Source organism: Thunnus maccoyii, chromosome 22 (genome assembly GCF_910596095.1).
Source record: "Thunnus maccoyii chromosome 22, fThuMac1.1, whole genome shotgun sequence".
NCBI classification, from domain to species: Eukaryota; Metazoa; Chordata; class Actinopteri; order Scombriformes; family Scombridae; genus Thunnus; species Thunnus maccoyii.
Window position 1 is genome coordinate 6,499,743 of NC_056554.1, and position 27,369 is coordinate 6,527,111.

The 27,369-nt window shown below is 41.5% G+C and overlaps 1 protein-coding gene across 4 annotated transcripts; it reads right to left on the minus strand.

The window, feature by feature from the left end:
• Nucleotides 1-2,181: 2,181 nt before the first annotated feature.
• On the minus strand, nucleotides 2,182-25,447 carry tmem102 (transmembrane protein 102). Of its 4 annotated transcripts, none has more exons than XM_042401099.1 (6): nucleotides 25,077-25,447; nucleotides 22,618-22,829; nucleotides 7,023-7,361; nucleotides 5,036-5,229; nucleotides 4,547-4,759; nucleotides 2,182-4,324 (listed from the first exon to the last, which is right to left on the minus strand). In XM_042401099.1, exons 2-6 carry the CDS (start codon nucleotides 22,817-22,819, stop codon nucleotides 3,725-3,727), a joined length of 1,548 nt encoding a protein of 515 aa, XP_042257033.1. In that variant the 5' UTR covers nucleotides 22,820-22,829; nucleotides 25,077-25,447; the 3' UTR covers nucleotides 2,182-3,724. The 4 variants fall into 4 exon arrangements, with proteins under 4 accessions (XP_042257033.1, XP_042257031.1, XP_042257032.1 ...); XM_042401097.1 differs by having other exon boundaries at nucleotides 25,037-25,446; XM_042401098.1 differs by lacking the exon at nucleotides 25,077-25,447 and adding an exon at nucleotides 24,682-24,880.
• Nucleotides 25,448-27,369: the final 1,922 nt, after the last annotated feature.

Consider the following 27,369-nt stretch of genomic DNA (forward strand, 5'->3'; position numbering starts at 1 on the left):
CTGTCAGACATGAAGGGGGCAATGAGAAAGTACCTTCACATGAACTATATTTTCCAATAAATAAATGCTGTGATTTTTCTTTATGACTTCTCAAAAAACTTGGGTAACAACCATCTTGAAAAAAAGTGCTGAAAACACACAAGATCCTCTGACACCTGGCAGCTGAATCCACACCCTGCTTCCTCTGTGCGGGAGGAGGAGTCCACATTCTGTACCACCTCCTAAAACAAAACACTTTGGTTTTTCCTCAGGTTCAGTTCATACGCACAGTCACTCACACACACACACACACCTGCAGTACAGACAGACACTATAAAAAACTCATTCAGTAGTGTGCACATGAAATCTGCAGATTTTGAGAGTCGATATAACACGAGACTTTGCAGTGTTCAGAAGAAAAATACCCTATAAAGACATTCCACCAGCAGCTTTAAAATCACCAGTATTAACAACCTCCACTTTAGTTTTTTGTTCGTCAGCTTGTAAACTTTAATCAATCATGTGCTTGTAGCATTCTGTACCCTGCCTACACACAACCAGTGGAAGCAGCATTATAGTGCCTGGTAAACCCCATCTAACTCAAGTTTTCCAATTCATTAAGGTAAAACAAGTGGGTCACTAAACTAGTGGAAGTGAAAAGGAGAAAATGAAAGCTTCTCTGGTTAGACTTGTTGTTGCCGCTACACCATTTACTGGCGGAACAGCTCCTAATCAAATCAGCTGGGTGGCTTTGCAGCAGTGTGGTTGCTAACAGTGTAAACATAGGATTGGAGGAATACCAAGATTCAGGAGACTTGTTTGGCTCTGGACAGAAGACAGAGAGATGCACACCCTCTGAGGAGAAAGCCCCCTCCCTGCCTAGTTGGTAAGAAGGAGGAAAAAGAAATCAAGTGAATGTTAGAACCATGAGAGTAAAAAAAAAAAAAAGAGAGAGAGAGAGAGTGAGAGAAAGCAGCAGAGACAAAAAGAAATAGTCAGAGAGAGAGAGACAGAACAAGCCCCGGAGAGAGGAAGCTGTCCAGGCCCCGCGAGGCCCATCTTCCTACTTCAAATCTCTTCAAAGGAGCAGAGGAGGGCCTGTCTACCCTCCACCCATCCCTCCATCCCCCTGTGGATAACTCACATCTGGTGAGAAACGATAGGGCCCAGCGACTAACACACACCCACTGAGGGGATAATTCAATGGGCAGCATCTGGGTGTCTGTCTGCATCCTGCTGCGTGGTTCATCTCTCTCTCACATACACACACACACACACATACACACACAAAGCTCATTAAAAAAGACCAACCAAGCAGAGGAGACAGGGGACAATTATCAGAATCAGTCAAGTCAGAACCACTCTCCAAAAAAAAAAAAAAAAAAAAAAAAAATCGAATGAGAGACACACTGAACTGTAAGTTTCTCCAACTGAAAGTTAACGGACACACTCACACAATGTGCAACAAGATGTTTGACATACTGGGCCCTTTGAGGACATTTTGACAGTGAAGTACCTTGGCATAGTCCTGACTACTGTAGATAAATAACCCAAATTCTGACTCTACAGCTATTCTGTGCCTATCTTTCTGTTTAAATCGTATACTTGACAATACAACGCTGCTAATTCTCTAAATCCCTTATAAAGGGCCTACGATAATACTCCAAAATGCTTGCTCAAGTTGGACAACAAAACTCAAAACACATGGAAAAACTTTCCAAGGATTTCATAAATCTTACCTCATTGTGCAGTACCAGTAAACCATTGTATTATTGTATAATTTACCAGTTTAATTTATGTAACATTCTCATCCTTTTTTTAATCTTAACCTTTTCCCAGCTGTAAGGCCTGGTCACAGCGCTACGTGGCTCAGAGAAACTTATCTTCATGTCTACGTGAAATACGTGGTTCTAGAAGCTTAGTTGATTAATCTGCCAATTATCATTTTATTAATCATCTTCTCTGTAAAATGTCAGAAAATGATGACAAATGCCCCTTATTATAATGTCCTAGAGCCCAAGGTGACATCTTCAAATTGCTTGTTTTATCCACTTGACAGCCTAAACCCAAAAGATATTAAATTTACTATCCTGTACGACAAAGAAAACCATCAACTTGTCACAATTTGAGAAGGTGGAATCAGAATATTTTAGATATTTTTCCTTAAAAAAAAGGTTTGAAACGATTAACTGATTATCAACATAGATGCTGGTTCATTTTTTATTGATCAAATAATCAATTTGTTGCCTCATTGTTGCCTAACTGTTGCAGTTGTGGTAGTGATAACTGGCAGGGCTCGTCGGTTAGCTAACCTGCAACATGCGAGCCAGCCAGGATATGCTAGTGCTAATCAGTCACATTAACTCACAGAGCTTCTTTCTGTGTTCTCTGAATTGTGCTGTTTACTCCCTCTGGCATTTTGTTCTTAGGACTGTACATCATTTCATTCAATAAAAAGTTATGTTGAAGAGGGGAGGAAAAACAAGCTTGCTAACAATAAATTAGCAAACTCATTAAATCGGCACTAAGAGGACAATATGTTCACAGTTTTTTCAAGAACCACAAACTTCTTTGGGTCAGGCTCACCAAACTTTACCTCGACATGAAAAATTTACACAGATTTCTTCACCAACACAAGCAGCAAACTTATTTTGTAGATTCCATTGGAATTAAATTGATTTCACCGCACAATTTTGCCATTTTACATGCTGTGTGACCTTCAGAGGATAAAAGGCAAAGTATCATACTGAACATGACTTCAGGTAAATCTCATCAAGTCGGATCAAGATTAGATGTTTCGGGATATGTAAGATATATGTTTCTCTTTTCAACACCGCTCAAACAGCTCTTTGGTACATTCCATTACCCAATGAAATGTAAGCGGCTTTGAAATGTGGTAAAAGACCTTCAAAGGGAATTGTTCACATAAAAAAAAAAAAAAAAAAAGGATAAGTATCGTGAATACCTGAGAAAGATTAAAAAAAGTGAAAAAGATGCCATCATGTGAGGCGTGGGGGTCAAAAAAAAAAAAAAAAGGAAAAAAAGAGCTAAAATGCAGTTGAAAGAGAAAAGAGACTCATCGTTCAAGGACTCTACAGTTCTCACAACATTACATTCAGTTACATCAGCCACACCTTGTTTTTCCTTTTTACAGTAGTTCAGCCATCGCCCACTCTGATCAGGGCCAAAAAGTAAAAAGGGGAGAAATGCAGCAATCAAGGAGCTTTTCTCCCTCTTTCTTTACAAGTGTAAGTAATATGTGAAAAGCCTTAGGCGTACATATACACACATACACACACGCTCTTTGTGTTTATCTTCAACGCGACTTGTTTTACATGACTAAAGCCGGCCCTCGTCTTTGTAGCGCCAGTTGATAAGTCTCGTTAAGGCCAGCTCGTTAGGAATGGGCCATCTCCGTGGCAAACAGCTTGATGACATCTTTGTCTGTTGTGCTGTCAACTTGGACGTCATGTCGTGTGTCAGTAGTAGGACATGAGTGTTTTTGGTTTAGAGAGTCGGTTAAGCAGCAAGGCTTCGTTGCATTTATCGTTCAGCTTCAGGATGGTGAGCGGGAGTGTGTTTGGTTTCAGGCCTGCAGTGTTTTGAAGAAAAAACACCTGCCTGGTTTTCAGTCTCCGTCCCCTCTGATGTGACGTCTTCGGTCACATCAGACGGCGTTTTCAGAGTGTGTGTTTGTATGCTAAAACACACCGTTCCCACACTTCTTCTCCGCAGCGTGTCTGCATCAGTAGAACTTGTCGTCGATGCGGAAGTGCGGCCTGGTGACATCATCGGGGTTGAGGAAGACGGATATGGATTTCCCGGGGTTCTCGGTGACCAGCTGCTGTAGTCGCTGCGCCAGCTTGTCCTCTGAAGGCGAGATGATGCCGTTGGCTGGGTGATGCCCGGGGGATCCGTGGCCATTGGTGCTTGTTGCTAGCTCCTTCTTCAGCTGGCCCGCCTGCTGGGCTTGGTCCAGAGCCGCCCGCAGGTGCTCGCTGGGATCCGAGCGCACGTGGGCGAGTTTCCTGGCAACGAGCAGCGCCTGGCTGTCGGTTAGGTGCTCCAACATGTTGCATTGGGGCAGGAAGTAGTTTGGGCAGTTTTTACCCAAGATGCAGTGGGCCAGGTCATCCAGGAGACCCAGAAGGAGGCGGCCGGGGGTGTCGGCGTCTGTGCAGGACAGGTAGGCGGCAGGAAGTCGGTCACAGGCCCAGAAGAGCAGAGTACGCAGGTGGTAGAGGCTGAGCCCCGCACGAGGACGGGCCAGGATACGAGCCAGCACGGCCTTGGCTGCTTGGAAAGCCTGGGCCATGGGGAAGGGGATGCACTTTTTCAACTGAACCTGGTAATAAGAGAGGACCAATTAATTAAATAGGAACAGGACTAGAGACATAGTAGTAAACTTAAAGGAATAATAGAGAGAGAGAAAGGGAATGGGGGGAAAAAAAGGGACAAAAATGACAAAGAAACAAAAAAAGAAAACCAGATGGTAACATAATGATGCTTGGTAGTGGCACCAAACATGACATTAAGAAAGAATGAGTAACATTAAGAATCTCCTCACCTCGCTGCGTGAGAAGGCCAGCCTCCACTCCCTGTCGGGCCGACCACCCAGCGGGGAGCAGCAGGGCAGCAGATAGAAGCCAGATATTGCCTCCTCCTCTGTGATTTTACCATCCCAGAAGTGGTTGGCAGTCAGCCAGCCTTGGGCCACAGCAGGCCAGCCCCGAAACGACACCACAGGTAGCAGGTCGTACAGCACCCGGCTAGAGCCTGCCTGCAGGGAGGAGGGTGGTGGAATATTACAAGATCGCTAAGTCCTGAATTTTTATTCCTCTATAAAACATTGTTGGAAGGTGATTTCTTGAAAATCGTTTTAACATTTGACTACAATCTGCTCCGATATCGATTTCACTCCACAAAAATGTCTGTTTAAACCAGCAAGTTAAGTAGCCTGACCTTACTAATCAAATCAGACATAATGAGTCAAACTATCTTGGTTTTATCATCATTTCAGCATAGGAGCAACTTGTGGCTACTGCATAATCTGTACCTGGAGGATGATGGTAGTAAGGGGCCCGTTCCTCTCTAGGCGGTCAGGGGTAGGAATGCCTCTCTGGGGGCTTCGCCTCAGCTCCTCCACGGCCTCGCTCACCACCCCCCAGAACCAGTCTGTCACCAGGCTGGGAGAGAAGTAGCATCCATCCAGAGACTGAGGAGAGCCCAACGAGGGGATGGAGCCTTTACCTGAGCAGGGAGAGGAGAGAGGAGGAGGGCTGAGCGCTGGGTCTCTCCACACAGACTCATTTGTTGTCCCAGAAATCTTACATTCAGGCCAACATCCAGCCGGTGTTTAGGGAGCAAAGTTCTTCCATTCTGTACTTTTTACACATACATTTGCTAGAGCTGTGTGTTGCCTGGTACAGTCGTAAGTATTAGTAGTAAATCTATCACACCAAAGTTTCAGCACCCCCAAATGAAACAAATTCACCACAAAGTACCACAGGTCTTTAAAGTCCTATGATAAAAAATATTACTTTGATTATTTACTCTGTTTTTAGGGTACATCTCTCTGTTCAGGTTGTTCAGTGGATACAGCAGATAATGAGCAATTACAATTAAACTGTGGTGTTGCTGTTTTAAAACTTTCTATAATAGTGAAATAGTAGGGAGCTGATTATTCATCATATGATAACTGCAGGTATGTTAGTAATGCATTATTCAGCTGCTCTTGGCGTGTATGTGTTAAGCAAATGCATTTATTTTCGCCAATCCTACTGTCAGAACTCTGAGTCACGGGCACCGGGTGCATCCAAATACTTTTTCACACCGGCACGCTAATTTTCACACATACTGCACAAGAGTGTAGACGGTAAAGAAAGAATCAACATTTGACTGGGTTTATTTTGCCAAAAAACTTTGCCCACATTGGCTCAGGACATATCTGTTAATTTCAAAGTTGAATGCCTGAAAATTAAAAACTATTTCATTAATGATCACTTAAATCATTTATCAAGCAAAAATGGGGTTACTGGTTCCAGCTTTTCTTTGTTTTATATCATTGTAAAATTAATATCTTTGAATTTTGGAATGTTAACTTTGGACAAAACAAGCAATCTGATGATGATTTTTCACTGTTTTCTGATATTTTGTAGACCAAACAATTAATCAATTAATTGAAAAATAATCCACAGATTAATCAGTAATGAAAATAATGGTTGTTGCAGCCCTAGAGTTGACCTTTGAGTAGCTGTAGTATGGAGTCAAAGGCAAAAAGATGTGACGATGCAACACATTAAAAAGAAAGAATAAAAACCTGATTTGAACTTATGACACTTACGCCCTTTTTTTAACCTTTCAGCAGCATTTTGGCGTGATGCGTGTGAAAGCTGTCGACTAGACCCGACTAAATCACCCCTTCCTGCCACCGCAAACACATTAACGTAAGATCCTTGTGGGAAAATGTTATGATATGACAACAAAATATGTGGAATGTATTTTCCAAATTGCAAAAAATTAAAGAGATTCATATGAATGAATGTCATTACTTTTTCTCATCTAGGAAGTTTCACAGCCGCGAGAGTGTGGCAGAATGATGTCGCGGTGTAATCTGGAAAGCCGCCGTGTAATCTTGAACTTTCAATTGTTAAGTTATACTCATAAATGTTTCAGTGCTTATTTACTCGGGGAAGCGTTTCTCGGTTCACCTATCTGAGGAGGTTATAGGAAACGGGCCTCTGCTGCAGCTCGCTGGGCAAAATTGCATCATAACATCATGCATCAAATTATCTCAGTGAAACATGGACAAAATTTTATCAGCTTCCATTACTTCCACTCTGCACTGCAGCTGAACCTTCATCCTTGTCTATTCCACTCTCTCTTCATCTTTCTATTTCACATTCTTCCCCACCCTTCGCCTTTCTTACTCTTTCACCTGTTTTCTTACTTTCTATAGTTCCTCCGCTGTCCTTGCAATGATCATCCTACTTTCTCCTTGTCACTCGCTTTCTCCTCATCATCCCCCGTCTCTTGCTACTTACCCATTTCTCCCGCCTCCTCCTCGTCTTCCTCGGGGGGAAGTCCGTTCTCCTCCTGGCAGCAGATGTTCCAGCGGGACAGGATGTTGGAGTCGCAGAGGCGGAGGCTGAGCCATGAGTGGCAGGGCGGGGAGTGCCTCATGTCTAGGGTGACAGGCTGGTTGCGGTCATGGAGCTTCAGGGCGGGCACCAGCAGGGTGAAATCCAGGTCAAAGTCAGCCCCTTTGGCGTAGTCGCCCAGGTCTTCGGGGTTGAGGTCCAAGACGCCTTCACGGGCGCCGCCTGACAGCAGCAGGTACTCGTTGGCCACCGGGAGGCGCTGGTCCACCTTCTGGACTAAGCCTGGAAGAGTTGGGGGGTGGAGGAAATCGATCACACTCAGCAATATCATATTCAGAGTCATTTGTATGTACAGAGATGCGTTTCCAGCAGCAGAACTGATGCAAGGGGCATTGACCGGAAAGGTTCAACAACAACAACAACAACAACGGCTCCCTCTTTCTCTCACACACACACACACACACACACACACTAAAATGTATTTCATATTCAGATGCACGGGCACACCGGCTCTCTGAGACATAAAACAGCAGGGCTGCAAGTGAGTGAGCCGGGGAAATTTCAGGAAGCATAGCTTAGTTTGTTTTGAAAGGTGTTGCATATATTTATGAGACTGAGCTGCAGTAATATTGACACATGAACTTGTGTGAAATTAACAACCCCCTCAGTGACCGCTGGGCTAGACAAATCATTTCAGTGGCTCTCCTATACGTGTGATCCGTGAAGCCCTCGATTCAGCCTCCATACACTCTGTGCTCTCTACAAACACAATGCAACTATACTGTGACTGGCAGAGGGATTGTTCCATTAACAGTATATATCAACAGGGCACGAGAGAGAGAGAGAAGTGGTGGGCGAGAGAGCTAGAGAGTGAATGAAGAGAAGGAGAACAAAGGAGTGAATCTGAGAAATAAAACATTATTTTCTCTTTGTTTCATGGTGGTTATGTTCTAAAGCACAAATAAACAAGCCCACACCTCTGCACAACCCTGCAGGAAGGTGCACTGCCAGATTTGGTGTGAATGCAGCCTCACATGTCTGAACACTACTAAAACAAAGTCTACTTTGTTTCACTATTGTCATATTACAATTATTAATCTTACATAGCCACAAATAGATACATTACTTCATTGCTGCGTCCTGCAAACAGCTGTGTTTAAAAAGGAAAAACAGAATTAAAAATAAGTAGCGTCTTTCTTTCACTCGCCTCCAAAACAAATGCATACGCTAGTCGAGATTTTACGACACGAGACAGTGGTGCTCATGGGAAATGCAGTCTTCATTCCAGGAAAACGCTACTGCTTTTTTTCCACAGGGGCTGCTAAAATCAATACAAAATGAAAGTTCCTTGTAGTAATTTCCTGATCTGGGAATACAGTGATATTGTTAAAGTAGGTCTAATAGGACAAGAAATACGAGCTGTTAGTCAATCATATTATTATATTCTTATTATATTTCAGACCAGGCTGCACCGTAATTTTCCAGAGTGCTAAAAAGCATTCCTCACTCTCGTCTCAACAGTTCATATGAGAGAACCCTGAGACTCCAAATCCCTTTATGGATACTTAGCTGTGTTGTAAACTACCCAGGCTCTGGACCCGTGGGATCCACAGTACTGGAGTCAAGTAAATTATGTTTTGCCAGCTTAAAAGAGCAACTGAGAAAAGGCTCGATCCTTCAGCCAAACCTGTGCTGGTCTGGAGGTAACTGCTAGCTACCGCAGGTCAAAGGTAAAGCATGGAGCACTTTAAAACCTTTGACGCTCTCGCAGGTGGAAGATTGTATGAGCTTGAGCTTGAGTGTTTATCCCTCCAGGGCAGTTAAGTGGCTGCGGAAAGCTGAAACGGGGGCATCAGACCAAGCTGGCAGGCCAAGGCTGGGGGCACAAAGCTCCTAACATGATTCCTCTCATCCAATTACATGGGCACACAACCTTGGTGGCAAGATGCCATGTGACAGTTTCATGTAGGGGTTTGTGTGTGTACTTCAGTGTGTGTTTGGATGTGAAAAATGAGTCAAAAGAAAAACGCTGTCAGTGCTTCAACTTTTGGAGGTTTAAATTAATAATTATAGAATTTAAGGTGGTTGACTCTGATCCTTATGATAACTCACCAGTGCTTTAAGTACAGTATTTATGTCAAGTAAATAATAGGAGAATCCCAACACACATCACTGAGAAAACCACACAATCTTTACACAAGCTACTTTACATCAGAATGATAGATTAGTTTGATGGAATATAGAAAAAAAAAAGCTGGAAAATAGGAGGGAAAACATCCTGAGACCCAAAACGTCAAGCGAGACTGACTAAAGTGGAAGTCAAAGTCAAATGTGCTGAAGCGGATCTCTCTGGTGCTTTGCTTTGAAGGGGAGCGAAATGAAAAGTGCCTCATTTGATGCCTCCGCTGGGGGAGCAGTCGAGAAAGAAGAAGAGAAAGAGGAAGTATGTGACAGTGAGTCTTTGTATCTTTTTTATTCCTGGGCAGAATCAGCTCATCTCTCCTTTACAAGCTCCATTCATCCGCTGACTAGACTCCTGGAGCTCAGTCTTCAGCTAGGAGCTCCCGTTGCACTTTATCCAGAGCTCCGCGGTTTCTCGAGATCCTCAGCTTCTCCGAACCCTCCCATGGTTCAGGTAGTTCAAGATAGGATCGACATCAAGTCTGCAAGAGATGTTTAACTTTCTGAAACTTTCTTTAAGTTCATACGTCTGATATGAACTGAGATTTATTGGAAGAAATGCTTAGTCCTGACTGACCTCTGTAAAAGTCAAATAAGTAACAAGACATTGTAGTACAGAAATACCAAAGATATCATTTAGAAACAAGTAGAGACACTGTTGAGTTGGGTGATAGGACAAATATGTCATGCCATCAGAAAAATACAGAATCCATGGCTTTTTTGGTCAATTTAAATCTCTATATTTCTGCTTCACCAGCATTCATTCACTCATGTCTCCTCTATCAGAGGTGAGTGTTTGTGCATGCAACTTGCGAAACAAATTGTGACCAATCGATTAGCAGAACTTGAAATTTCAACCCGGGGGAGAAGGAGAAATAGGGGAGAAATGGCAGATGGGCAGATCGAAGAGAAGAAGAGAATGGAAAAGACAGGAGGAACGGATCAGACGTCAGCCAAAGGGCAGCGAATACGAAGCTGTGACTCCTCTGATTCATTTGGTTTTATCTGCCACTGATAAATTGGGTCAAATAGGCGAGGAGGAGGAAAACAGTGATGAAAAAAAATGAATAAAAGAGCATCTTATCTCTCCAGCAGGGGCTTCAGTTGGAGAGAGGAGAGCGGAGGCAAAACTGTATCAATTAGCGAGGCTTCTCCGATCTCCACGCTGGCTGCAGGAAGTTTGAGGTTGTTCCAAGGAACACAATCTACTTTTTAATCCAAACTCTCAAATCGACAGTCACACGCTGTTTTACTGGGCATCTGCCAGTGAGCACTCACATGCACGCACACATGAACACACCCTGACACATACGCCTGTAGACACACACAGTCTGAGAATAGAGCTGGAATGGAGACAGTCTAGGCTGGTTTCACAGCCACAGATTAAACCTAATCCTATCAGAAATGTCTTTGAATGTAGATTTCCATTAGAGGGAAGTTTTTCCGTTGAGAACTATTTTCAGACTGGACCCAATTCCATGTCTGTGAGAGGACTATTTGATGGTTATTGGTTACTCCATCAGTCACAGTGTGTGGTAACAGAAAAAGCCAACCCACCTACCTGCATGATACACGGAGGCAGATCCAGTGTTTCCAAAAAAAACAGATACATGTTGCAGATGTGGGGTTGTTTTCTTTCTTCATTCACCATTTGGTAGGGCTGTCACTTTTTATTCAAAATTCAAATATTCGTTCGAATGTGGGAAAAAATGTAATATTTGAACTGTTATAACCTGTTTGAATTCAAAATTTACCTTCTATAAGCGCAACAGACTGTTTGAAGTAGTTTGCCTTGTGATCCAGCAGAGGGTGCTGTATAAATTCACTGTCAGCTTGACCTACTGACCTAACAGTAGTTAAGCTAGCAACGTCATGTTGTTTGCTATGATGACAAGGTAAGATGGCGGATACTAGCGAGCAAAGCCGTCCTGAGTGGACAATCACAAAACCAAAACATCTGAGAAGCAGTGTTTGGAAGCATTTTGGGTTCTACACCCTAATTTGTCGACTTCGTGAAAAGCAGATGTCTTACTCTACAATGACAACAAATCTGCGGATTCACCTGCTAGCTTGCCGCTCAAGTGAGGCAGTGGAGGCACCACAAACGAGTGGAGCAATGTCAAGTGTACAACCTCGCCTGACTGCCTACTATTCGGCGCACTCAGCTTCAGGAGGCCCGTTGCCAGAAGCTCGTAGAAATGCCATCACTGATAGGATAGCAAGATTTACATGCAAGGATATCCAGCCCATTGGTATTGTTTTGGGAGAGGGGTTTCAGGATCTCACAATGGAACTGGAGTCACGATATAAAATCTGAAGTCACACCGCAATCTCGACACACATAGTACAACTGTGTGACACCACATGGGAAAACATAAAGACTATGTTACAGGGTAAGACTCTCTCTTACTATAGACGGATGGACATCGTTGGCCTTGCATGCTAATGTGACGGTCATAGCTCACTGTATTTGAGACTCATGGGAACTTGACAGTTATGTTCTCTGTACTGAGGAGCTGAGAGGAAGCCACACAGCGGTCGCAGAAAGCATCAGCAGCTGGAACGCTGGATGAATTTGACATCTCCTGTGAAGCTGTCGCCAACAGACAACGCTCTGAACTATGTGAACGCCATATGCAATTTAGAGGCTTATTAATGTACTCTGTTTGGCCCACATGCTAAACCTAGTAGTGTGTGAGGGGCTTGAGGTTAACGCCGCTGATATGGCCCTTTCCAGACTAAAGCAAACTGCAGCTCATGTTGGAGGGTCTCCTTTAGACAGCTGCCTGCCTAAAAAAAAACAAAAACAAAAGACTCATAAATGACTACTTCACCAGATGCAGTAGCACCTATGACATATGTTGTGCATCTAAGCAACAAGCAGCAGTGGCAGTTGTCATTTTTGAAAAGATGTCCCATTTGGAACTCAGCACTTCTGAGTGGTCTATGGTTGAACAACTAAAAGACACATTGAAACCTTTCAAAGCGGCAACTCAGGCCCTCTCCACTGATGTCTACCCCACAGCAGCAGCTGTCCTTCCTCTGCAGCATGTCATCATATCTCAGCCCAGCACTCCTGGTGCACTGTATAAATCAGCCATCAAAGAAGTGAGAGGAATTTGACTCTTCTTTTACTTTTTCTTTTTTTATTAAATATTAACAAGATTGGAAAGATCAATATTAGCAATTTTAAAAAGCCAAATGCTAAGCCAAACAGCATGTGATGATACACTTCAGTAAAGAGAGCAGCAAATGTACGCTTCTCAATAAAGTGGCCTTCCTGGACCCCCGGTTATCTTGCTTAGTCCATGACTGTACATAAGCTCTAGAGGAAGAAAAGACAGCTGCCCTGGGCGCGATGGGAAGCCTGTTTGGGGACTTGTACAAATCAAGTGACTTTTGCAAATGCAACAGGGACGCCATTCAGGAGATGCTTACATGAAGGAGACTCTTCTCTCTGCAGACAGTAACCCACTGCTTTAGTAGAGAGATACAGGGTGCAATAGATACCCACAACTCTGAAACCTGGCTCGTTAATACCTGTGTGTACCGGGAACCTCTGTACGCTCTGTACATGTGTTCTTGTTGGCAGCTAATACTGTAAGTAAAAAGAGAGCCACACTGACACATGACATGACATGGCTTAATTTGTATTGTAGTTTACACTATAATATTTTCTGGCAGGTGGGTTTAGCACAAATACCCCACATTTATGCATCATGATAATTAAGAAAAGGTTTTATACCTGCATATCTACTTATACTGAAATCATGAACCAAGCCTTAGAGGTTTAAAATCAAATGTGCTCAAGGAGCAATCATGATGCTGCTAGAGTCTTTGAACTGAGATGCTCCAGGAGATGAGGCTGAGGAAAGAAAAAAAAAAATCAATATTTGATTTTAACATCAATAAATCATCACAACATTAATCAAAACATACACAGCCATCACCAGGAAGATCTGCAGCTACTGCTGACCTCTACACTGCACTTGACTTGAAGAAATTATCAAGGTTACTTTAAAAAAAAAAAGGAGGTATTTCTTTTGCTACATAAATAATATAGAATTTTATTTCAGCCTTAATATTTTAGCTTCTCGGTTTGAACTCATGCTCTCCTCATCCACATACAAAATTTGTATATTCACAGAAATGCTACTGTACAAGTTCTTTTTGAGATTTTAAGCAAAAAAGGAGCATCAACGCTCTTTTTTTTAACAAAGATGAATGAGGTTTGTGGGAAATGTGGTCCAAGATTTGAGAAACAATAAATTTACTGTATATATAGCAGTGCTTCCCCTTCAATATATTTATATTATATAATGAAAATGTCATTATTTAAAAACGAATTTACTATGATTCTAAAATCAATAGAAAATAAATTTGCGAGAGAGCCTCATTTTGTCATCTGTCTTGGGAGTTTGTTAACAGTTCAATGCATCAGTGATATTACACACTGATGAATTGAACTGCCTCAATGCAGCATGGTCTCACATATTAAACAAAGCTTCTGACTACAAGGTCCCTGGGGCCCTTTTTTAAAGGACATTCTGGAGTCCAGTGATAAACTCTGCATTGTTCATTCAATTTTATCATTACCCTAAATCACAGGTTTTAAAACTGTGAGGTACAGAGTTAAAAGGGGGCACAGAGGGAGAGACGTGAGGTATGAGCTGCAATTAGTGCCAAAACCCTTCTTTAAGTCTGTCAAATGTGAACACACAGACACGATACACATATTTTCAGATTCAGTGCAACTTACGCTTCAGGAGGATATCATCATTTTCCAAAAATGTAAACAAATATAGGCTAAAAAACAAGGCTCAAGTTGTAATCCACTGCTAACTCACTGAATTAGCTAATGGGAACGTTACGCTTCCTGTTTACGTCCCCCATGCCATTATGGGAACTGTAGTTCTAAAACCGAGCATGCTTATCACCCAAATTGAAGTAAGACAAGGAACAAAAGAATAATAGTGACATTTTTATGACATTACTAACACTCAGAATCACAATCTCCTCCACCCCTGCCCTACATTAAGGTTTTACATGGTTTACAATATGTATAGTTACACTTTTCTGAAAATGAAGCAATTCCACTTATATTAATACACACACCTACACTGAATACACATAATCTATACTAAATATTCATGGGTGCATTCAGACACGCATGCTTAAAAATGAGGCTACAAAGTGACACTGCTGTGAAATCCCCTAAAGCAGAGCAGCAGCATCATGGGAAAGACGTCCTTTCTCATCACAGCCAGAGCAAAGTGAGAATATTCTGCCACACACCTCTAGACTGATAGACTCTAAAAATAGCTCTGTAAATCCCTCTGGAAAATGGGATTCCTCTAAATAAGCTGATGACTTCTATGTGTTGTTGCTGGAAAGGCCTGCTGAGAGAGAAAGTCTGAATCTGAGACTGTGCCAAAAACTAGGCTGCCCTAACAACTGAGATGTAGGAAAAAGCTGGTCATCACACACGTCTTACATGTGTTTTTAACATGAGTACAGTCTACACTTGACTTAATGTGCATGAGCCCACACATGAGCTGACCATCCTCTGTGCATTATTGCATCTTGTGGCTTTATCCACTTCCACAAGTCTTAAAACACCAGCCCTGTTGAAAAATTCAGCCATCTACAACAGAGGAAAGGTAAAAGTCCTTGATAACGGCTGACATTTAATCTTTTCCCACCCACTGTTCCACCAACACATTTCCACCGCTAGCACTTTCACAAGTTACATGAATATGAACATTCCAAAAACTTACAATCCATTGATTCACTTCTCATGTGAAATAGTAAAATTTGTTCAAAAATGTTTGTGCTTTGGTGGATTGTCCTTACCATCATGTCCATTATTTGACAACTTCTTGTTTACTGCAGGGGACAAGATGGTAACAACAGCTGGGGCAGGTGGTAAAGAATGAGAACATGGTGCCCTTTCATGAGTTCAAAAGGTACAATATGGGCTGAAAGATTCAGTGGCAACTACCACAGCTTGAGGTTGAATCCAATGCGGAAGTATCTTAAAGCGCAATGCCACCAACTGCCATTAGATCTGGCTCCAACTGACTCCCATTCAAGCATCAACTTCTCTCTAAAAATACTACGTAAAGTCATTATGGTCTCAATCGCTAAATTCAGGCCTTCTAATAAGTGTGCCGGTGGTCATTTTGGAATGTATTGCTCCATTAATAAGATCTTAAAACTTATAGTAACTTTGAGGTCTGCTGTCTGGGCGCTGATTGACAGCTGTGATTGACAGTTGGCTCACCTGCTGCTCTCCCAAGCTCCAGGACTCGCACTGAGTAGGACTACTGTCACAATACTTCAGTAAGTTTAATGTTACTTGATTATGATACCTGCCCTGTTAGCACCATTTAGCTAACGTTAACCCAGGTTTGCACCACTCAGTGTTCAAAGTAAGCTAGCGTTAGCTTAGGTCTGAGGTAAGTGAGGCGTGAGGGGCCAACACCCCGCAACCCATATTTGGAAGGTCCTGGCTTCAAATGGGAAATATTGCGCCAACTATAAACGGCAACTCTGGGCTTCACACCACCTCCAATGCAAACTAATGACTGATGTCACACTTCGCTACGTCCACCTTTATTACTGATTTTGTCCACTGCTTAGGGATCACTGTATTGGTCACCATATCCTTACTGTATTCTGAATCAGGGCACCTTGGTACAGTAATTATTGAGGAAAGGGCTGTTGTCTGTGTCACAAAATCTAATTCCCAGCAAATTGTTGCTGCAATATCCCATATCTCTGTGTGCCCTTTTTGTTATTCTAGACAAGAAAACTCAAATACAGCAGCAAAGCGTGCCGTAACAATAATATTAAAAACAGCCTCATTCCAAAAAGGAGCAATTCAATCTGTTACAAATGACTCTTGACTAATATAGACTCAACCGGATGTTATCAGTACTATTCAACCAGCTCTTCTGGCAGCCTCACCTCGCTCTCTAATAGCAGGATTAATCCCAGACAACCCCGCTGCCGAAAGGTGAGCCATTCCGCCTCCTCGCCGTTTATGAATTCATATCGAGGCGGGAGATTAGCTCAGAAATAGAATAAACAAGAGGAATGGAGAAGTTCCAATTTAATCTGATTGGCGGAGAGAGGATGCAGGAAGCCGTGAGTGTCTTCGAGCTCCTCACTGCTGCTTTGATGCCAGCCGCACTGTGATACCATGTCCCGCTAAATGACGGGCAATTATCATTGAAAGAGAAAAATGACATGGCAGTTTAACATTTTTGGGCAACAGGGTGGCCTAGTCTTTCAAGAAACCATGTACCACTGATCCTGACCTTTGATATACCTATTAAGCAGAGGAAAGATAAGTGAAAAATCCTCTATAGAGATCAATTAGGTGTCATATTAACTAATTATGAAGTAATTAACTTATGACCTTATATTTCCCCTGGTTGCCAATATGGAGTGTTATAGGCAAGCAGGAAGAAGAGCAGCTAGAAAGCTTGAAGATCACAATGTGAGCATAAAAGACTGGGTCAAACCCTAGTATATGGCTGGATCGTTTATGGTCAATATGCAAAATTATGGCCAATATGTTACAGGGATAGTCAGTGATAGTGTCTTTAATGTGAATTCCTGGATATTAAATGTTCATCTGCAATCTTTTGTAGCAGTCCTTGTAATATTTGTTGTTAAAGTAGCATCACATGGCATGGTTATATGATATGTCGCAATAGGTATAGTAAGTTTAAAAGGCAGATGGTGATTATGAAAAATAATTAAAAGGACTACTAAAATGTGTTAATCTGTGAGTGACAAGGTGTCTGGCAAACAAACAAAAAAAAAAAAAACAAAGATTTTTTTTTTCCCCAGCAGCTCAGACAGCCACAGCCCGCACATGTGATACTGTTATCAGTTGACAGCTTCTACCCAAATGATTCTTCCATCTTCGCCTCAGGAATGTTTAAAGTGTGATTATGAAGGAGCAAAAATCAAAACGTCAGCCTGGGTTATTAAAATGAGCAGGATGACAGATAACATGTCATGCAATGTCAAAACACTTCTTACTGAACACCCCAAATTCTGAAAGTCATGTTAAATTAGATACTATGAAAGTAGTCATCAAGTAAATGAATGATGTGATGTGAAGTCTGTCTGTGGCCGTGTGTGTATGTGTGTGTGTGTGTGAAGCCGTTCAGTCACAGGACACTGTACTGTCACACACCCACATCTGTTGGTTAATTTGTTGTACAGCCTCCTCTAACAGAGGTTCTAAACTCAGGTAAATTAACATCAAGCAAATTATGTTTCACAGTCATTTTGGCTGATGTGCCGGCTTTCAAACAATTAAGATTTAATGCTGCTAAGTGCCAAAAAAAGTTGACAGCGAACAACAATGACCATCAATTTATGGCAAGCAAGACGCTGCTCATCTGTGCTGCTTGGCACTGCTGTGTCTATGCTGATGAAAACTGAACACAAACAAAGCCTGAATGATCAAATACAAAAATTTCACTCATGTTGCAATGCCATGGACCTCCCCTGGCTGCCAGATGAAGACAGGCTCTCAAATCCAAAATGGCATTAACAGAATTACTCAGCCAGAGCAGCCGTGTGAGCCCCCAAAAGCTAGGCCTGCGTCGGAAACTGCAACTCAACTGTAGAAAACAGCATCCAGCTGCGAGTCATTCACACATCAGACCACCAGCGTTAATGAGCTGCAGAAAGAGAGAGAGAGAGAGAGACTGGCCAGCCGCTGAATCAATCCAGCAGGCCAGCCGCTAGCCTGGCGAGTGAGCTGCTTTCCCAGAGGGGATAAAGTTGCCATTCTGATGGTTAAAATTTAACCGAGAGGGATTTTTTTTTTCCCTGCCCAAATAAAATATGCATCGCATCACATTAAAGTTTGTGCAGCCTTAGAAACATTATAAAGTCTGGGAGGAGAAATTTAGTAGCAGATAAATGCACACAATATTCAAGTCTGATGTAGTGCAGAGAGAAAACTCTGGATGTTCAACTCTGTCTGACTCGTGGATCCTTTGATGCAGTCGCATGACTTTAAAAAAAAAAAAAAAGGACAATGCAACACAAAAAAGAAATCAGTCTCTGCAGCAATGTTGTCTAATCCTGGGGATATTACAGTGAAAAATGGTTAAATCATAAGAATGTTTAATTTTGGGAATCACTGCATGAGCTTTACCTACTATGGTTGGACAATACGACCACATACTGTATAAACAAGACAAAAGAAATTTGTCAACCATCTGACATTTTTTTTCATATTTTTTATACCAATGTGGCTTTAACGTAACCCTCCTGCTGTCTTCCCATCGACCGTGCAACTTTTGTCCTCTCGGGTCAATTTTGACTGGGGAGGACAAAAGTCCACAGATGCTATTAATTTTAATAAAACACCCAATGAAGTAGTGATCATTACTTTTACATGCAAAGTGTGTGGTATGGAACCATCCATGTGATTTTCAGGCAATTAGATGAAAGAAATCCATATTTCTGATGTAAAAACATTTGAAAACGGGTCAAATTTGACCCGAGGACAACAGGAGGGTTAATATCTCTGGTTTAGCCTTACTAGAACTATAATGATGAATTATTCCAATGTTTCCCCACTGACTTGTCATTTCAAATATGACTGTAACATGTTGTGAAATAACAAACAAAAAAGTTTGCAGACTGTATCTCCTTTTTTTTTGTGTTGCAGAAAAACAACTGAATTCAGAGCTGCGATGATCACAGAAGCTTTGAGACTCAGGAGGGACTAGTAAATATTCAAGCCTACATGCAACAACACTCATACACAAACACAAACACAGACAGGATTTCCTTGTGAACTTTTGACTCATGCCTCCTCTGACTTGGAAGAACTCGGGTGCTGATCCATCTCTGTCTAACCCCTTCCACTTGTCGCTGTTCACGACCAAATGTGAGTACAGTAAAGTGGCTTTAGTGTGAAGAATAGCAGGAAAACAAAAGGAGCTGATGTAATAATCTCCGTAGAAAGGAAATAAGTGGAGGTCACTGTGGGACAAAGTGAATGCCTGGTGTACTGCATGAGGTAAACATGCTAAGCAGTGGAACATAAATGAGTATTTCTCCATTTTAATTGATGCATGAGTGAAATACTTCACTCTGCAGAATTTGAACATGCAACAGGTTATTTTTTCTTGTTTTACTGATAAAAATCTGAGCAAGACAGACCAGCACTCATGACTTTTTCTTTTTATTGGATCAAAAGTGTCCATTTCTACTAACATCAGGGAGACAATGAACTCTGAACTAGACTCTCAAGCTGGCAAACAAACTTTAAGATGTGAAAAATTGGGTTGGGGCTATATCTTAGACTGCCACCTGATCTTTTGCTTCACCGGCATCTATTTCTGCCTTCATCAGACTTTTGTTTTTCAAATATATATATATATATATATATATATATATACAGTAGCCCCCACCAGGCTTGCCTTAAGGCAAACCAGTGTTTACTCAAACGCAGGGTAAATAAGAGCCTCTTCTTGGATCTGTCGGGCTGTGAAGAAATTCACCGTGTGCACTTGTGTGTTTGTGTGCGTGAGTTTAATCTCTTTTCTCTTTCCTTTTCTCTGACAGTGTGCAAAGCCCAGTGGGGATCCCAGTGCAGCTCAAACTTTATAAAAGCCACAACCACCCAGCATCCAGTGTTCAGCATCCACGCACACATGCACACACAGACACACACACACACACCTATGTAGTGATGATGCGCCTCCTCCAGCAGGCCCGGCATGCTATAACAAGGCCCCTCCATCAAGGGGATGATATTTGCTTTTCAGAGCTGCCTTTCATCCTCAGCAAGGCCTAGAGAGGCGTAGAGTTGTTAATGCAGCTACCACAATGTACTTTACTTTATATTCTTAGAATCCAACACAAACTGTCTTTCTCAGTTAAAAGTGCCAAACTTTTTTTTTTTTTTTTTTTTTCTGTTCCTTCTTTTCACACAGTCAGAGCCGTCACAGCAGGCGGTGAGGCACAGGGTATGAAAATACCAGCAAAACCATTGGTGATTATGCCGAGGAAAGCAGCCTCAAAAACTGAAAAAGTTACCGGGAGATTCTCAACCAAGCACACTAAGAGGGAAGCAGGAGGCTTTGCACGGGAATCATAAAAAAATGAAACCGAAACAAAAGAAAAGCTGAACTTAAAAGTATATAAAGGAAGTGTCTGAATGTGGCGATACAATAAAAATGAGAAAATCAGGTCGGGATACCATTTAGATTTTTGTGTAATTCCTCCCTGGGTGAGGCAGCCTGAAAAAAAAGCATTGAAATCTGCAGGAGCTGTCTGTCAGCTAATCCAATAGAAGGAATTTGACAGGAATAGTAAAAACAGTGTCTTATGATATTCTGAGGCACACGAGGTGCTGAGCCAAAAAAAAAACAAAAAAAAACGCAAGCCTCTCTCTGTGACTGTTCTTACTGGCGTGACACGGGAAGACAGAGGAGAGAGGACTCGCACAAATATAGAACTGGGAAATAAAGACACAGCGGGGGGCTGAAACAAAAGCTGAAAAAGAAATGGACAGAGCTTTCCGGACGCTGGCCAAACACGCTTTGTTTTCCAGTGCAGACAGTGACAAGAGAGAACCAGGATGACAGCAGGGAGGGGGGAGAGTGCCACCTATTGGACAAACAAACACACTTCACTTTTCTACTCACAACTGTCAAGAAAAAAAGTACATTTGAGACAGCTGTATGTATCACTTCCCCGTCCCTCACTAGCTGAGGGTTATGCAAGACAGTGACAGACAGAAAGAATACTGAATGTGCTTGAATTCCGATGCGTCTTTAGACTCTAATTTCCATTTAAAAGACTCCAAATGTGCAAGTTTCCAATCGTTACATTCACATCGCCACAAATTATAAACCTCTAATTTTGCATATAAGACTTGAAAAAAATAACAAGCGTGTGATAATGTGTCTATCAGAGGATTAAATTGGAGATATTGTAACTGATCCAACATTTCAGCGCAGACTGAGTCTAGTGTTAATCGTGTTTGTCACACATGCCGTGTCATGACCTGAGTCATAAAATGCGTCTGCGAAAGAAAACCATGTCCCATCCCGTTTAAATGATATCTTGCAGCTTTTTTTTGCGTGAATGAAATTCAGTCCAGGAGTGAGTAAGAGAGTGAGAGAGAGGGGGGAGAGAGAGAAAGAGGAAGAGAGAAATCCAAAACATCCTCTCAGATGCCGCAGAATGAAGTCTAAGAGTGGAATAAAGCCTCAGAAATGAACAAACGCATCTTCTGTAGTTGATTTTGATTTTCAATGTTTATAGCTGAAAGAAACTCTAACATCACTTCAAGAGTGAAATACAAAGCAGCATGTGAGGGCGCTTTTTATAAAAAGCAAAACTCATCAACGTTTGACCTTCCGCCTCTATTTTCTTCTCTTTGGCACCAATTTGCATAAAGCATCATTATTTAATTATTCTTAGTATACCGTATTGTACAAGAGTAGTATACCCAGTATAAATGGCACATCAGTAGAGATATGCATGTTAACAATGGATAACAATTGTCACGAAAAATGCACTGTGAGTGCCAGAACAGCATGTTAGGGCAGGCTCAGTAGCCGACAGATCAGACTGTACTGGGAAGCTTCCAGGTGAGACTGGTTGTGAGTGTGCAGGGCGTTCCTTGAAAAGACTGCTTATTGTTCTCAGTGACTCTACCCTGGGTAAATAAAGGTGAGCTTACGCGTTCCCCCCCAATACAAAAAAATACTGGTGAGAAACACTACTTTATCAATAGTCAGAACATGGTTTATTTCATCTATGTTAAGACACAATGGGGAAGTAAAAATAAAAGAAAACTTCTAAGTTATACAGCAGCTGTACTAAGAAAGAGGATCACTCACACACACACACACACGCAGTTACACAGAGGGCATCAAAGGTGCACTGTGATAGGCTTGTAACTTCAACCATGAAACTCTGCCTTCACAACCACTGTAAAGTATATTAATAGTTAATTGACAGTAACTTTAACTCGAGGCAATAAATAATTCCTAGGATGAGCCTTGTAGTGCATTAAAATCACATTCCATTAAAATTATGATGATGACTGAACAACTGGTTCAGTGTGAGAGTAAAGAGGACAATTCTTTTTATTTTCCACTGTCTTTCCAGCGTTAACACCCAATTTTCATTATCATAGGCACTTCTCGTTTAAAGCTTTTAACGACAGCTGTAACAGCTGGGGTTCTGAATAACAAACTCTCCAATCCAAATAGAAGTTCATGGTCTCATTTATACCAGTGTAGGGGACTGAAGACATGAAAATGTTCAGTAAAAACAATGTTTTTGTTTGCAGACATACCCAGCATGTTGAAGATAAAGTCCTTGGCGGTGTGGACCTCTAAGGCGGTCTGGTCTCCAAACTCCCCCTGCTCCAGTAGTACCAGCTCTGACACCTGGGCTGACAGCTGCTCCAGGGTGGCTCCGGACCGGAAGTCCACCTCGGACAGCTTCTTGGCAGGGGCCGGGGAGCGCGGCGCCACCGCACTCATCAGCGAGTCCATCTCTACAACCCTGTGGGGTGAGGACGAGGAATGAGAAATCGTTTTAGCTTTGTTCGCCAACACGTTCAGGGTTTTAACATCACAACAGCCCTGTTTCCAAGACTAACACAATCGAAATGGTCCCCCTGAGGGATGAATTATGCTGTCGCAGTGCCAATAATCTCTCTACTGGTTTTGAGGGTTTTATTGTTGCGCCCTGGAACAAAACACAGGGCTATATTTGAACCTGTTTTCAGGATGCATCTTACAGCCTGTGTTTAGTGTGATTTAGTGTTGTTGAGGTTTGTGAGTTGTCTTTGTTGTATAATGCTTGCCTTGTTTTCAAAATCCTCGTGTGAATCATGAGACTTTGAGGGGCACTTCTAGAGGAACATTTGACATCAGGGAGCAACTAACATTACATTTCAGTAGCAGGAAATGTGACATGATAACCTGATCCCAAGTATTTCAGATAAGACTAACACAAGCACAAAAAATGCAACATGATTAACTACTAACAGCATGTACTATAACTCTATACTTTGTTACTAAGTTTAATTTCATGTTAAACATAGAACAATATGAAGAAAAGGGTAAACTGAAATATTAATAACCTAATCTAATATAAATTACCAAAAGTGTGCTGTACATCGCTTAAAGGAAGACAGTCCCAGGTTGTGTCTCTCATTTAATCTGTGTTTTTACATGAGACTTTTGCATTGATGCTTATATTTGAACTCCTGCTGTCATTCTCCAAAATATATCTGACACCATGCAGATTGTTTAAACCTCATCCTACCAACACATTTAACATACAAGGACTACCAACTGGGGTCCCTGGGTACCCTAAGAATAAACTACTGTAAGAAACAACCATCAGAGCAAAATGTTAACTTATTTCTTCTCAAGACATTATTAATGTTATTAATGTCATCTGATAAAGATGATTATTATTGTTTTTTTCAGAAAGTTGCAGTTAATTTGCATATTGTGTAAAACAAAAATATATACTTTTCTTTAAAACAAATAGCAGCTTTTATCCCAAGTACAATCTTTCCACAAAGCATCCAAAATGACTGACGGAGTGCCCCTACCCCCCTGATAGTGTGTGACACTTTAAATTAGGACCCACTGCAAACATGAACTCAATAATTAGTTCCACCTATTAAAACTGCACAGGTGGAATTGGGTGCTTTTGACTGGGTACTGACCCAGTACATTGGTATTTTTAAATTAAACGAATTAAAATAGAAACAGAACACAATGACACGAAGTCATTAGGAACAAATTGATTGTCAAAGTCGTGAAAAATTGGAATGATAGAATAGACCACCTGTACGTTATGACAAAACTGGGGTCTGCAGGTACCCCAGTCAGTAGGATTAAGATGAACAAAACTTAGATTACTGCTGTTATAAGAGTATTTCTGAAACTCTTATACATATTATATTCTGTCCTTTCCGTTGGTTGGTTGAGTTGAGCCTTATGAAACGGGTTAAAACAGACTTTACTCGCCAGAGAGGAATATTTTGCATAACATACATAACGTTACCAGCAAGAGTTTAGAGGATTTACAGGGAAGAGCAGTGACAGGGTTACTAACACAGCGTAAATGGAGTAGCCATCTGTTTACACGTTTAAATAATTGTATAAAATGTTGTAACATGCAAAAAAAGTTGCAATGTAAACAAAGCTCAGTCGAGTGTTATGACAACACGGCCTCTGCCCCACCAATCTAGGTCAATTAGCTGCTAAGCTAATAGCCGACCAAATTAGCCAGCCTGCTGTCTGACAGTTACCATGGGCTAATAAGATAATTAGTTAAAAAAGACAACAAATGAGCCTGGGCTGTGTTACATTGGTTTGTTTGACCGCTCTACTACCGTATTTGCAGACCACTTGACTTGTAGTGATAAGCTCGGTGTGCGGTGCCTCGCCCACAGCCAGCTAATTTCTTTTATTAGCCAATATTAGCCAGCTAGCTTCATCAAATTAGCATTCTCGCTAACGTGACAGGTTGGGGGACAGTGCAGACAAGTGCAGCGGCACACGCAAGCACACTAAAAGCGACAAATACACGCACACGCACACACACATACACATACATATACATTCATATATACACACACACACACCTCATGCACTCAGCTCGGGTCTATTTAGCTTTGCGAGTCAAATCTTTAGCTATAAGGCTAAACCGGTCAAATACCGCAAACAAACACACAGACACACACACACCCTTTACACGGTGAGTTTCTTCGCTATCTTCTATGTTTACTGTTATTTTGATTCCTGTGCTTCAATCCGCCTTCTTCAGCTGTCATTTCCAACAGGTCCCCGGCGCCACCTTCCCCCTGGCAACACCGTCCCAGAAATCACGGTCCTACTCACTGAGGATGCAGGGATTAGTAGTCACGCCTCCACATGACAAAACTACAAACGGATTTGTGAGGTCAGGTTTATGATTGAAATTATGCCTGCGTGTCCTGCTGAGGTTTAGCAGTGGCGGGGCAGGGCGGCTTCACGGCTGCACGGCCAATGTTTTGATGCATGGAAGCAGCCCTCCTGTAAGTGCAGCACTGTAGCGGTGTCCCTGCAGCAGAGGGGCAGGCTGCTGCATGTGGGAGTGGGTAGTAGCTCTCCCCTGGTCCTCCTTATGTTAATAATGTCTGCTGAAAGAGGTGGGTACTTATGATGCAATTTACCATATGAAAAAAGAATGATAATTAGACACATTGGACCACAGTTAGAACCTCATGAGATTGAATGATGATTTGTAAGAAATACATGTGTAGGCTATTTGTTATAGTGTGTGTTTTTGTTGAGAATATACATTTTTAGGTAGATGCAGACCAGTGTGAGCTTCAATACAATTCTTTACTTAATAATGAAGTATGTTTTCCTCTCTAACTGTCTTTGCTTTCCTTCATCAGGGGGGTATACATCCATCAATTAGCCTGTAGTCATGTCATGTGACAAATAAGTAAGGGATAATGCCCCAGGAGGTGTCTATTATCAGGAATTAATGGACCACCTGCAGCCAATCAGAATCGAGTATTCACCCAGACCATGATATAAATTACAATAAATACAAAAGCTGCAAGACACCATCTCTTTCTCATCAAGACACCACCATCTTTTTTCAGAAAACATTTTTAAACAAAATACAGTATTTAATCTTAACCCATCGCTGTGTATTTTATAGTATATTTTTTCAGTACAAAAGCAAATTCCATATTCTTTCAAACTAATTTTCCAAAATGTAAATCTCCTACTTAAATCTCTTTCATCTCTTAACACTTACAGAAAGCCCTAACTTATTTCTATGTAAATCTGAAGCAGATCTTTATCTGAAAGTCACACACTCAAAAAAATCATTAGAAATGTAATCCACTAAACTCACACTGTTTTAATCCAGTTCCTCATTTAACCCTCTCACACTAGTTCCCAATTTAGAAACACAAAATGTCTCACTTTTAAAGGAGAAGTGCAGCATTGTAGATTTATACCCCCAGAAAGCAATCCTGGCTTCAATTCCCTAGTATGACTCAAACAATACTGGATCCTACACTTCTCATGATGCAACCCAATAGGATCTTTCAACCGACCCTCCTTGACTGGTAAATGCCTGCATCTTTAAAACTCTCTCTCTCTAGTTTGTAATGCTTTTTGTTGAAAAAATCTGATGTCTCAAGCTCAATATGAGATGACCCAGATGACATGAAGTAGGAACTTTTTTTTTGCAACTGTTTTTACAGGCTGAGAAATAGCCATCATGACAAGTAATCTGATTTTAATGTGTAAACTTGTCTTAAATTGGTCTCCCCCCTTTTCGATAGATATACTTTCTCTATTCCTATATATTTAAAGGAAGAGACTGACTTTTTATTTTCACTGAGGTGTGACATGACTTAGTCTTTTTTTATCAAATAGTATTTGATGGGGAAAAAAAGTCCAAAAAGTAACACTGTAGGTGGAGTTTAACCTTTAAAAAATATTGTTCTTGTACATTTTCTCATCATGCTAACACTGAATGGAGTATAGGTGAAATATTCTCTGATGTAGTGAATCCGTTTGTTATTCTCCTGGTATCCCTTGCAGTGATATGGGAACCACTTCCAGTTTAATATACATGTGTAAACTTCATTGATTACACTTCAAGTTATTAATTTTCTGCATCACTGCTAAACTCCTCCGCATTGATAGTGTCTGGAATAACCTGTCAAAACTCTCTCTTAGCCTGTCGATGGATCATTGCCACCTAACAGACTGCAATCACACTGGCTGTGAGAAGAACTGTCTGTATAGTGCCATACAGTGTCTGATTCATCAGCCTATTCTGTGGCATAAGTGGTACATTTATCAGGATAATGGTGCACCAAACAGCACTTAATGAGCAAGTTGAGGGAGTGAGAGACAATCTTGGTCTTCAGCAGACAAAGTGAGACACTTGAGTATAATGTCTCTGAAACTCTCTGCTTTTAGCTCTTCTTCACTTTCTTTGCCCTCTTTTTACCCATGAATTGATGAAATGGAAATCATTACCATGTCTCTTGACAATCCTCCATATA